The sequence below is a fragment of the Oncorhynchus kisutch genome, linkage group LG1, assembly GCF_002021735.2.
Source record: "Oncorhynchus kisutch isolate 150728-3 linkage group LG1, Okis_V2, whole genome shotgun sequence".
Classification (NCBI taxonomy): Eukaryota; Metazoa; Chordata; class Actinopteri; order Salmoniformes; family Salmonidae; genus Oncorhynchus; species Oncorhynchus kisutch.
The window spans coordinates 52,784,618-52,798,180 of NC_034174.2; the positions used below are offsets into that span (position 1 = coordinate 52,784,618).

The 13,563-nt window shown below is 47.3% G+C and overlaps 1 protein-coding gene across 3 annotated transcripts in view; it reads right to left on the reverse strand.

The window, feature by feature from the left end:
• LOC109891358 (alpha-1-syntrophin-like) overlaps positions 1-13,563 on the reverse strand; it is a 77,958-nt gene that overhangs the window by 18,602 nt on the left and 45,793 nt on the right. For all 3 annotated transcript variants that reach the window (XM_020483837.2, XM_031826962.1, XM_031826952.1), the window contains exons 5-7: positions 11,327-11,457; positions 10,211-10,407; positions 9,005-9,192 (exon numbers count right to left, since the gene is read on the reverse strand). In XM_020483837.2, the coding sequence (XP_020339426.1) occupies positions 9,005-9,192; positions 10,211-10,407; positions 11,327-11,457 (516 nt within the window). The remainder of the gene's footprint in view (positions 1-9,004; positions 9,193-10,210; positions 10,408-11,326; positions 11,458-13,563) is intronic.

Here is a 13,563-nt window from a genome sequence, read left to right on the forward strand (position 1 = left end):
GGTTAGATAGCACAGTGTCCAAAGACGGGCCGAAAGTATATAGAATGGTGTCGTCTGCGTAGAGGTGGATCAGGGAATCGCCCGCAGCAAGAGCAACATCATTGATATACACAGAGAAAAGAGTCGGCCCGAGAATTGAACCCTGTGGCACCCCCATAGAGACTGCCAGAGGACCGGACAGCATGCCCTCCGATTTGACACACTGAACTCTGTCTGCAAAGTAATTGGTGAACCAGGCAAGGCAGTCATCCGAAAAACCGAGGCTACTGAGTCTGCCGATAAGAATATGGTGATTGACAGAGTCGAAAGCCTTGGCAAGGTCGATGAAGACGGCTGCACAGTGCTGTCTTTTATCGATGGCGGTTATGATATCGTTTAGTACCTTGAGTGTGGCCGAGGTGCACCCATGACCGGCTCGGAAACCAGATTGCACAGCGGAGAAGGTACGGTGGGATTCGAGATGGTCAGTGACCTGTTTGTTGACTTGGCTTTCGAAGACCTTAGATAGGCAGGGCAGGATGGATATAGGTCTGTAACAGTTTGGGTCCAGGGTGTCTCCCCCTTTGAAGAGGGGGATGACTGCGGCATCTTTCCAATCCTTGGGGATCTCAGACGAGATGAAAGAGAGGTTGAACAGGCTGGTAATAGGGGTTGCGACAATGGTGGCAGATAGTTTCAGAAATAGAGGGTCCAGATTGTCAAGCCCAGCTGATTTGTACGGGTCCAGGTTTTGCAGCTCTTTCAGAACATCTGCTATCTGGATTTGGGTAAAGGAGAACCTGGAGAGGCTTGGGCGAGGAGCTGCGGGGGGGGCGGAGCTGTTGGCCGAGGTTGAAGTAGCCAGGCGGAAGGCATGGCCAGCCGTTGAGAAATGCTTATTGAAGTTTTCGATAATCATGGATTTATCAGTGGTGACCGTGTTACCTAGCCTCAGTGCAGTGGGCAGCTGGGAGGAGGTGCTCTTGTTCTCCATGGACTTCACAGTGTCCCAGAACTTTTTGGAGTTGGAGCTACAGGATGCAAACTTCTGCCTGAAGAAGCTGGCCTTAGCTTTCCTGACTGACTGCGTGTATTGGTTCCGGACTTCCCTGAACAGTTGCATATCACGGGGACTATTCGATGCTATTGCAGTCCGCCACAGGATGTTTTTGTGCTGGTCGAGGGCAGTCAGGTCTGGGGTGAACCAAGGGCTGTATCTGTTCTTAGTTCTGCATTTTTTGAACGGAGCATGCTTATCTAAAATGATGAGGAAGTTACTTTTAAAGAATGACCAGGCATCCTCAACTGACGGGATGAGGTCAATGTCCTTCCAGGATACCCGGGCCAGGTCGATTAGAAAGGCCTGCTCACAGAAGTGTTTTAGGGAGCGTTTGACAGTGATGAGGGGTGGTCGTTTGACTGCGGCTCCGTAGCGGATACAGGCAATGAGGCAGTGATCGCTGAGATCCTGGTTGAAGACAGCGGAGGTGTATTTGGAGGGCCAGTTGGTCAGGATGACGTCTATGAGGGTGCCCTTGTTTACAGAGTTAGGGTTGTACCTGGTGGGTTCCTTGATGATTTGTGTGAGATTGAGGGCATCTAGCTTAGATTGTAGGACTGGCGGGGTGTTAAGCATATCCCAGTTTAGGTCACCTAACAGAACAAAGCTAGATGGGGGGCGATCAATTCACAAATGGTGTCCAGGGCACAGCTGGGAGCTGAGGGGGGTCGGTAGCAGGCGGCAACCGTGAGAGACTTATTTCTGGAGAGAGTAATTTTCAAAATTAGTAGTTCGAACTGTTTGGGTATGGACCTGGAAAGTATGACATTACTTTGCAGGCTATCTCTGCAGTAAACTGCAACTCCTCCCCCTTTGGCAGTTCTATCTTGACGGAAGATGTTATAGTTGGGTATGGAAATCTCTGAATTTTTGGTGGCCTTCCTGAGCCAGGATTCAGACACAGCAAGGACATCAGGGTTAGCAGAGTGTGCTAAAGCAGTGAGTAAGACAAACTTAGGGAGGAGGCTTCTGATGTTGACATGCATGAAACCAAGGCTTTTTCGATCACAGAAGTCAACAAATGAGGGTGCCTGGGGACATGCAGGGCCTGGGTTTACCTCCACATCACGCGCGGAACAGAGAAGGAGTAGTATGAGGGTGCGGCTAAAGGCTATCAAAACTGGTCGCCTAGAGCGTTGGGGACAGAGAATAAGAGGAGCAGGTTTCTGGGCATGGTAGAATATATTCAGGGCATAATGCGCAGACAGGGGTATGGTGGGGTGCGGGTACAGCGGAGGTAAGCCCAGGCACTGGGTGATGATGAGAGAGGTTGTATCTCTGGACATGCTGGTAGTAATGGGTGAGGTCACCGCATGTGTGGGAGGTGGGACAAAGGAGTTATCAGGGGTATGAAGAGTGGAACTAGGGGCTCCATTGTGAACTAAAACAATGATAACTAACCTGAACAACAGTATACAAGGCATATTGACATTTGAGAGAGACATACAGCGAGGCATACAGTAATCACAGGTGTTGAATTGGGAAAGCTAGCTAAAACAGTAGGTGAGACAACAGCTAATCAGCTAGCACAACAACAGCAGGTAAAATGGCGTAGACTAGGCAACGGGGCCAACAGATAAAACAAACAAGCAGAATGGAGTACCGTGATTAATGGACAGTCCAGCGTGCATCAGCTATGTAGCCAAGAGATCAGTGTCCAGGGGGCAGCGGTGGATGGGGCAGGGAAGCTGGACTGGCGAGTGTTATCCAGGTAAAAAAAAACTAACAATGACTAAATAGCTTGTAGCTGGTTAGCTTCTGGGGGTTCTTGAGTGTGTTCTAAAAATAAATAAAAAATAATAGCGATTCCGTATCACATTGGGTGAGGCAGGTTTCCGGAAGGTATAAACAAATTAAAAGTCAAAAGAGATAGAAAGTAAATATGGGTCCGGTGAGCGTTTGGGACGCGGCGATTCAGGCGGTTAGCAGGCCTGTGCTAACAAGCTAACAGTTTGTAGGCCCGGGCTAGACAAGGTAGCAGTTAGCGGACCGGAGCTGGACAAGCTAGCAGTTAGCAGGCCGAATTAGTAAGCAGCGAGATAGCGAGGGCTAGAGAGTTAGCCTTTGGGGGACGTCGCGATGGGGTGAGTCTGTTTATTCCTCTTCATGCGGTGACATCGATAGACCGGTCGTGGGCCCGGGTATTGTAGCTCAGGAGTATGCTACGGTGGTAGCGCAGGCCGGGCTAGCTTCAAGCTAAGTGGGTGGAAACGCTAGCCAGGGGTAATCATCCGGGGTTGCGGTTTAGCTAGATAGCTAGTTGTGAAGATCCAGCGTATTTGGAAGCTTAGGTTTAGCAAAATGTTTTTAAAGGGATAGCTATGTAAAAGAACGAAAAATAAACGAAAAATAAACGAAAAATAAACGAAATATACAGGGACACGACACGACAGGACGACTTACTGCTACGCAGTAAGTCGTCCTCAGACCATAAGAAACAGAGAAACAGAGAAACAAGATTCTCTGGCCTGATGAGGATTGAGGCAAAGATGAACAGAGCAAAGTACAGAGAGTTCCTTGGTGAAAACCTGCTCCATAGCACTCAGGACCTCAGACTGGGGCGAAGGTTCACCTTCCAACAGGACAACAACCCTAAGCACACAGCCAAGACCGTGTAAGAGTGGCTTTCAAGTCTCTCGATGTCCTTGAGTGGCCCAGCCAGAGCCCGGACTTGAACCCAATCGAACATCTCTGGAGAGACCTGAAAATAGCTGTGCAGCGATGCTCCCCATCCAATTTGACAGAGCTTGAGAAGATTTGCAGAGGAGAATGGATGAAACTCCCCAAATACAGGGGTGCCAAGATTGTAGCATCATCCCAAGAAGACCAGAGGAAGTAATCGCTTCAACAAAATACTGAGTAAAGGGTCTGAATATTATGTAAATGTGATATTTTAAGTTTTTGCTAAAAAAACTGTTTTTGTTTTGTCATTATGGGTTATTGTGTGTAGATTGACGAGGGAAAACAACTATTTAATCATTTTTAGAAAAATGCTGTAACGTACATTTTTGGGGAAAAAGTAAAGGGTTCTGAATACTTTCGAATACACTGTATATCAACGAATTGGCGTGGGCACTAGAACAGTCTGCAGCACCCAGCCTCACCCTACTAGAATCTTAAGTCAAATGTCTACTGTTTGCTGCTGATCTGGTGCTTCTGTCCCAAGGAGGGCCGCACGTAGATATTCTGCACAGATTCTGTCAGACATGGGCCCTGATAGTAAATCTCAGTAAGACAAAAATATTAATAATGATGTTCCAAAAAAGGTCCAGTTGCCAGGACCACAAATACAAATTCTATCTAGACACCATTGCCCTAGAGCACACAAAAAAATGATACATACCTCGGGCCTAAACATCTACACACTTCGGCCACAGGTAACTTCCACAAAGCTGTGAACGATCTGAGAGAGAAGGCAAGAATGGCTTTCTACGCCATCAAAAGGAACATACAATTCGACATACTAATAAGGATCTGGCAAAAAAAAAACTTGAATCAGTTATAGAACCCATTGCCCTTTATGGTTGCGAGGTCTAGGGTGCACTCACCAACCAAGAATTCACACAATGGGAAAAACACTCAATTGAGACTGCATGCAGAATTCTGCAAAAAAATATCCTCTGTGTACAACGTATTACACCAAATAATGCATGCAGATCAGAATTAAGTCGATACCTGCTAATAATTTTTTTTTAAATGAAAAGAATGTCCAAAAATCACCTAAAAGGTAGCGATTTCTAAACCTTCCATAACTAAGCCATCACCTACAGAGAGATTAACCTGGAGAAGAGTCCTCTAAACAAGCTGGTCCTCACAGAGCCCCAGGACAGCAACACAATTAGACCCAACCAAATCATGAGAAAACTAAAATGGACACAATGGAAAGAATTGAAAAAAAAACTGAGCTAACTAGAATTATATTTGGCCCTAAACAGAGAGTATACAGTGGCAGACCCAAAATTAAGGGAAGCTTTGACTATGTACAGACTCAGTGAGCATAGCCTTGCTATTGAGAGAGATCACCGTAGGCAGACCTGGGTCTCAAGAGAAGACGGGCTATGTGCACACTGCCCGCAAAATGAGGTGGAAACTGAGCTGCACGTCCTAACCTGCCAAATGTATGACCATATTAAAGACACATATTTCCCTCAGATTACACAGACCCTAAAAGAATTTGAAAACAAATCCAATTTTGATAAACATCCATATCTATTGGGTGAAATATCACCCAATACAGCAGCAAGATGTGTGACATTGTAACGGCGTTCTTCGTTTGTCGAAAGAGAGGACCGAAATGCAGCGTGGTGGTTACTCATGTCTTTAATGAAAAGTGTCGATACATGAAATAACTTAATAAATACAAAAACAACAAACGGAACGTGAAACCTAATACAGCCTATCTGGTGAACACTACACAGAGACAGGAACAATCACCCACGAAATACAAGGTGAAACTCAGGCTACCTAAATACGGTTCCCAATCAGAGGCAACGAGAATCACCTGACTCCAGATTGAGAACCGCCTCAGGCAGCCAAGCCTAACTAGACACACCCCTAAACATAGCAATCCCAAATCCTATAAAACCCCAATACGAAACACAACACGTAAACCCATGTCACACCCTGGCCTGACCAAAATATATAACGAAAACACAAAACACTAAGACCAAGGCGTGACAGAACCCCCCCCCCCCCCCCCCCCCAAGGTGCGGACTCCCGGACGCACCTCAAAACCATAGGGAGGGTCCGGGTGGGCGTCTGTCACTGGTGGCGGCTACGGCTCGGGACGTGGACCCCACTTCATTAATGTCCTAGTTCCTCCCCTTCGCGTCCTGGGATAATCCACCCTCGCCGCCGACCATGGCCTAATAGTCCTCACCCAGAACCCCACAGAACTGAGGAGCAGCTCGTGACTGAGGGGCATCTCGGGACTGAGGGGCAGCTCGGGACTGAGGGGCAGCTCGGGACTGAGGGGCAGCTCGGGACTGAGGGGCAGCTCGGGACTGAGGGGCAACTCGGGACTGAGGCAACTCGGGACTGAGGGGCAGCCCGGGACTGAGGGGCAGCCCGGAACTGAGGGGCAGCCCGGAACTGAGGGGCAGCCCGGAACAGAGGGGAAGCCCAGTACTGAGAGGAAGCCCAGTACTGAGAGGAAGCCCAGTACTGAGATGAAGCTCAGGTAGGTAGTAGGCTCCGGTAGATCCTGGCTGGCTGGCGGATCTGGAAGATTCAGGTTGACTAGCAGATCTGGAAGATTCTGGTTGACTAGCAGATCTGGAAGATTCTGGTTGACTAGCAGATCTGGAAGATTCTGGTTGACTAGCAGATCTGGAAGATTCTGGTTGACTAGCAGATCTGGAAGATTCTGGTTGACAGGCTGATCTGGAAGAATCTGGTTGACTGGCAGATCTAGAAGATCGTGGCAGACTGGCAGCTCTGGCTGCTTCATGCAGACTGACAGTCTATGCAGACTGACAGCTCTGACTGCTCCATGCAGGCTGACAGCACCCTGCAGACTGGCAGCTCCTTGCAGACTGACAGCTCCGACTGCTCCATGCAGGCTGACAGCTCCTTGCAGACTGGCAGCTCCTTGCAGACTGGCAGCTCCTTGCAGACTGGCAGCTCCTTGCAGACTGGCAGCTCCCTGCAGACTGGCAGCTCCTTGCAGACTGACAGCTCCTTGCAGACTGACAGCTCTGGCTGCTTCATGCAGACTGACAGCTCTGACTGCTCCATGCAGGCTGACAGCACCCTGCAGACTGGCAGCTCCTTGCAGACTGGCAGCTCTTTGCAGACTGACAGCTCTGGCTGCTTCATGCAGACTGACAGCTCTGACTGCTCCATGCAGGCTGACAGCACCCTGCAGACTGGCAGCTCCTTGCAGACTGACAGCTCCTTGCAGACTGACAGCTCCCTGCAGACTGGCAGCTCCCTGCAGACTGACAGCACCCTGCAGACTGGCAGCACAGGCTGCTCCGAACAGGCAGGAGGTTCCGGCAGCGCTGTAGAGGAGAAAGGCTCCGACAGCGCTGGAGAGGCGGGAGACTCCGACAGCGCAGGAGGGCAGGAAGGCTCTGGCTGTGCTAAACAGGCGGGAGACTCCGACAGCGCAGGAGAGGCGAGGCGCACTGTAGGCCTGATGCGTGGTGCGGGCACTGGTGATACTGGAGCGAGGACACGCACGGGAAGCCTGGTGCGGGGAGCTGCTACCGGAGGACTGGTGTGTGGAGGTGGCTCTGGATAGACCGGACCGTGCAGGCGCACTGGAGCTCTTGAGCACCGAGCCTGCCCAAGCTTACCTGGCTCGATGCCCACTCTAGCCCGGCAAATACGAAGGGCTGGTATGAACCGTACCGGGCTATGCACCCGCACTGGAGACACCGTGCGCTCACTAGCATAACACGGTGCCTGCCCAGTCTCTTTAGCCCCTTGGTAAGCACAGGGAGTTTGCGCAGGTCTCCTACCTGGCATAGCCATACTCCCTGTAAGCCCCCCCCCCAATACAGGCTTCCATCCGCGTCGCCGTGCTGCCTCTTCATACCAGCGCCTCTCCGCTTTAGCCGCCTCTAGTTCTTCCTTGGGACGGCGATATTCTCCAGGCTGAGCCCAGGGTCCTTTTCCGTCCAGTTCCTCCTCCCATGTCCAATTCTCCAAGTGATGCAGCCTCTCCCACTGCAACTGCTCTTCACGATTAACAAGGAGAGTTGGCTCAGGTCTGACACCCGACTCATCCACTCTCCCTCTGAGCCCCCCCCCCTAATACAGCCTATCTGGTGAACACTACACAGAGACAGGAACAATCACCCACGAAATACAAAGTGAAACTCAGGCTACCTAAAATACGGTTCCCAATCAGAGGCAACGAGAATCACCTGACTCCAGATTGAGAACCGCCTCAGGCAGCCAAGCCTAACTAGACACACCCCTAAACATAGCAATCCCAAATCCTATAAAACCCCAATACGAAACACAACACGTAAACCCATGACCAAAATATATAACGAAAACACAAAACACTAAGACCAAGGCGTGACAGACATGTTGCCACAAGAAAAGGGCAACCAGTGAAGAACAAGCAACATTGTAAATATAACCCATATTTATATTGATTTATTTTCCCTTTTGTACTTTAACTAATTGCACATCGTTACAACACTGTATATAGCCATAATATGACATTTGAAATGTCTCTATTCCTTTGGAACTTATGTTTACTGTACATTTTTTTATTTCACTTTAGTATATTATCTATTTCACTTTAGTATATTATCTATTTCACTTTAGTATATTATCTATTTCACTTTAGTATATTATCTATTTCACTTTAGTATATTATCTATTTCACTTTAGTATATTATCTATTTCAATTTAGTATATTATCTATTTCACTTTGGCACACACAGAGACAGACAGACAGACAGACAGATGTCCCTCTCCCTTTGAAAGTAGACATCCTCTCATGCTTCTCTTTTTATTGTGCGCCTGCGCACAATTTGGCTTTGGTACACAATTATTAGGCTATTACCATCAAGTTACGTGAAATAAAGTTGTACTGCGCAGCATGGACTTCTTAGCTCACCGTGTTACTGTTGAGTTGCCAAAATGCAAAGCATCACCCAGTTGTTGAGAAGGACTGTTCCATATCCACATATATTGTAGGGACCATTATTTTCTCATCATTTTGCCCAACACCTGCACATGGAACAGACCATCCTCTGAAGTCAATAGGGGTGATCTAACCCCTTTTCTACTCGTGTCCAGTGCATCATTCACGAGGCGTAATCTTTCTATGGGTAGAATGTCAGCGTGAACGAAAATGGATAAGGGAGAGAGAGAGAGAGAGAGAGAAAGACAATAGAAGCGAGAGAAAGAAAGAGTAAACAAAAGAGAAAAAGCGATCCAGAAAGACAGCCAGACCAACCAAACAAATAACCAACCAACCAATCAGTCATCAGTCCAACTTACAATCTCCGCCTCGGGCCCTCCAAAGTCGAGGAAGATCATGCGCACGCCGTCGTCGGAGGACATGCGCAGGCGCTCGAAGGGCTGCTGGAGGAGCACCGTCTTCCTGATGCCCATCTCCTCGGTGAACAGGGAAAAGCCCTCGTTGATGTGAACTCCCAGGTTGCACTCCTTCCCGTTCCAGCTGCAGGCTGCCAGGCACCACAGGGGGGGGGGGGAAAGGGTAACACAGATTGGTTGGTCACTAAGGGCCGGTTTCCCAGACACAGATTTCTTCATGAAGATTCTTCATTGATCTTGCATATTAAGCCCAGGACTAGGCTTAACCTGTGTCCAGAAAACCACCCCTAAATGTTTTTATTGTAAGGCGTTCTAGATGAAAGCATCTGCTAAACATTGTAAATGCGTTCACGTCTCTGTTTCACTCCCCTTTACAAAACAAAATACTAAAAGGTACAGTAGTTTATTGACTGATCTGTTCTCTGACAAATTGACAAGGACAGCTCTTATGAGACATACTTCCCGACATTGATCATATAGTCAGTATGAATGCAGACAGTTGCATTTGATTTATTTTGTAGGTCCAGCTTAGATGTGGCTGCCTCCCATGAATGCAATGAGTGACTTTTTATTGACAATATGCTGCACCACACCAGAAAACCAGTAGAGGGCAGTACTACCCTATTTAAACAGCCAGACCTGCACATACTTGCTGTTGGTCTTTTGCTTGACTATCTGCTGTTGTTTTGCAGGAATCCATGATGACATATACACTTACAGCTGGAGCATTTAAATGGGGGGTAGATCAGCTTTAATATTGAAGATAGATTGGGGCTTCTGTCAATGTAATTGTCTGCATCATTTCCAATCCCCAATGTTTTTACCTGCACTGCAGTAGGCCTACAGATTAACTTTTGAAGACCGTGTTAGCCCTCTGAGCTAAAAGCATAAACATTTTCTCAAGGAGCTAACGTAAGTCCTCCTGTCTCACACCTCTCATGACACGAGCATGGTTCCGTACTGAAACCCTGTCTGAGACCTGAAGACTTGTGTTAACTTCCCGAGCTCATGCCTAGGCTTATGCTCAGCCGGGCTAACTTGGCGGAGGCTCCTCGTTCCGTACCTTGTCTGAAACCTCAAGACTCGCATTAGCTCCCCTAGGCGTTTAGCTCAGCAGGCTAACTTCATCCGCTACTCCTTCATCCGTACCTGTGGTGACTTCCTGGATGAGCTCTGCGGCGTTGTGGCAGCCGTCCACCAACATGTGGGTCCAGGTTGAAAGCTCCTTGGCCGAGTTCACCCGGAACACGTGGGTCTCTACACCCTGCTTGGTGCCCATGCGCAGCCCAAAGGAGAGCTCCGAATCCAGCAGGGGAGAGCTCTTCCCCGGACCCGAGTGGACCAGTCTGGAGGAGGCGGGGATGGAGAGAGGGAGAGTAAGAGAGGGGGAGAGAGATGGCATGGAGAAAGGGGGCATAGGGAAGGGATAGAGGGGGAAAGGTGGTAAGAAGGTGGAAGAGAGAAAAGGGGGGAGGGAGGGGGGAGAGGAAGAGTAGGACATGAAAGAGGAGGGAGAGAGGGATGGAGAGGGAGAAAGAGGATAAGTAGGGAAAGAGCGAGAAGAAAAAAAGAGAACAGAGAAAGTGGAAAATGAGAGAGAAAACCATGAGGGGTGGAGAAAACCCAAAACACAACTTGCTGGTTTTCCTAATAATTTGCACATTAATATGACAACATGTGTGAACATTTTCAATGGGCCATTTATGGAAGATTATTAAGTATGCCAATAGCCCAGTTTGGGGCGTGTTTAAGTATGATTTGCTGTTTGGCCAGAATGTCTTGACAGACTGGCTTTAAATACAGTACAGGCAAACAGGGTAGTGTGTGTACATGCGAATGTGTCACTCCTAGTTATGATGAGATAATGACTTTTTGACCTAATGATCTTAAGCCGTGGCTCGTCATTTAACTGACTTGGCTGGAAGGAGATTTGACTGTCTGGTTTCAACCCTACACAGTGTGACACTGCCACATGTGTTAGGTGACAGGCACATACAGACTTATACATGACTGGTTTAAAGTTACAAAATCTTGCAAGGTTAAACCTTTCTACGTGTCTTTTCACAACTGTTTATGTGATGTACTGTATCTGCCAGTTCTGACTGCATTATTTGCACTGGAAAGCACTGGCAAATCAAAGATGGCCACCATATCCGGTTCCGTTGCCCATCCCTTTAAGAGAGAATGTCCCTTGAAGAAAAGGTTTTGGGGGAAATGTTTAGTGTGTACCCGGGGCTAAGGTTTTAGATAGTGTTTGTGTCCTACCTGGTTGTGATGAGCGGGTGGCTCTTGACTGGGCTGTTGATGCTGTCTTTAGTGTCAGGCAGGGTGGGGTATAGCAGTAGGTCTCTCTCAGTCAGCAGAGCTAGCAACGGTCTCTCTGGACCCTGGGTCGCCTTGGGGGAAGAGGACAGACACACACACTTTTTCGGAATCAAATGTCACAACATACACTACCGGTCAAAAGTTTTAGAACATCTACTCAAGAGTTTCTTTATTTTTACTATTTTCTACATTGTATAATAATAGTGAAGACATCAAAACTATGAAATTACACATATGGAATCATGTAGTAACCAAAAAAGTGTTAAACAAATCAAATTATATATTTGAGATTCAAATAGCCACCCTTTTTGCCTTGATGACACTGTTGCATATGCCAATGCTTCTTTGACAAAAGGCTAAGATCAAATAATAAAGTACAAACAAGGGGAATGTTTAACAACATCATTTATTCAGCAGAAATAACAACGAGTGTCTAGTTTCTGACAATTTCACTCCTTTCATCCCAAAATGTATTGATTTGTCAGCATTCACGGTAGGCAAGGCTGCTTTAAAACTTTGAAAGAAATATATAATTCTTGGAAAATTCCATGCGTTGTGGTGCTTGACGGTAATGTTCCGTCCATCAAGGGCTTTTACTACATTGTTGTTGGGTTTTCAACAATATTGGCCTAGTCCAGAATTAAAAACCTATTAAAATAATTCTGATTCCAGGACTTAATTTGTGTCTTGGAAACGGGCCCTATAGGTTTCATTCCTTGAACAACGTTAATTATTTTGCCTTTGTAAGGCACATACTACCTATTAGCTGGCAGCTCCTTAGCACAAGGCTAACGTTAATGCTAAACCTATTCTCAGAAAACACAGAAAGTTGCTTTCAATAAACTAAACAGACATGTCGTACAGTCTTCAGTCGACTGCTTCTAGGCTAGTCGCTAATGCAGTTAAACAGAACACAGTATTAGTCAGTGTTATTTCATTCTTTTCATTGCTAATCTGGCTTTCGCATTGCTAAAATGCTAAATGCTGAAAAAAATACATAGGAAAAATGTAAAATATGTGAAACATAAAAAATGATACTGGAGCGAGGACACGCACGGACACACACACGCAAATGTCCATACAAATGTATGTATTACAAATACATTTACAAATGTATGTCACGCAGTAAAAAGTGCATTCGGAAAGTATTTAGACCCCTTGACTTTTTCCACATTTTGTTACGTTACAGCTTTATTTTAGAATTGATTAAATTGTTTTTTCCCCTCTTCAACCTACACACTACCCCATCACCTCAAAGTACCTGTGTGAAGGGGAGGGGACAGAGGGAGAAAGAGAGGGGGAAGAAAGAGAGGGGGACAGAAAGAGAGAGAGAATGACAAAGCAAAAACAGATTTTTAGAAATATTCGCTGTGTAGCGTCGCTGCACAGCTATTTTCAGGTCTCACCAGAGATGTTCGATCAGGTTCAAGTCCGGGCTCTGGCTGGGCCATCCAGAGACTTGTCCCAAAGCCACTGCTGCATTGTCTTGGCTGTGTGCTAAGCGTCGTTGACCTGTTGGAAGCTGAATCTTCACCCCAGTCTGAGGTCCAGAGCGCTCTGGAGTAGGTTTTCATCAAGGATCTCTCTGTACTTTGCTCCGTTCATCTTTCCCTCAATCCTGACTAGTCTCCCAGTCCCTGCCACTGAAAAATATCCCCACGCCCCCATGCCACTACCATGCCTCACCGTAGGGATGGTGCCAGGCAGTGAAGGCTGCAGAGGGGAGGATGGCTCACAATAATAGCTGGAACGGAGCGAATGGAATGGCAACAAACACATGGAAAGGTTCTTCCAACTCCACAGAGTGACCATCGGGTTCTTGGTCACCTCCATGACAAAGTCCCTTCTCCCCCGATTGCTCATGTTGGCCGGGTGGCCAGCTATAGAAAGAGTCTTGGTGGTTCCAAACCTCTTCCATTTAAGAATAATGGAGGCCACTGTGTTCTTGGGAACTTTCAATGCTGCAGAAATGTTTTGGTACACTTCCCCAGATCTGTGCCTCGACACAATCCTGTCTCAGGGGCTCTACAGACAATTCCTTTAACCTCATAGCTTGGTTTTTGCTCTGACATGCACTGTCAACTGTGGGACCTTATATAGACAGGTGTGTGCTTTTCCAAATCATGTCCAATCAATTGAATTTACCAATCAAGTTGTAGAAACATCAAGGATGATCA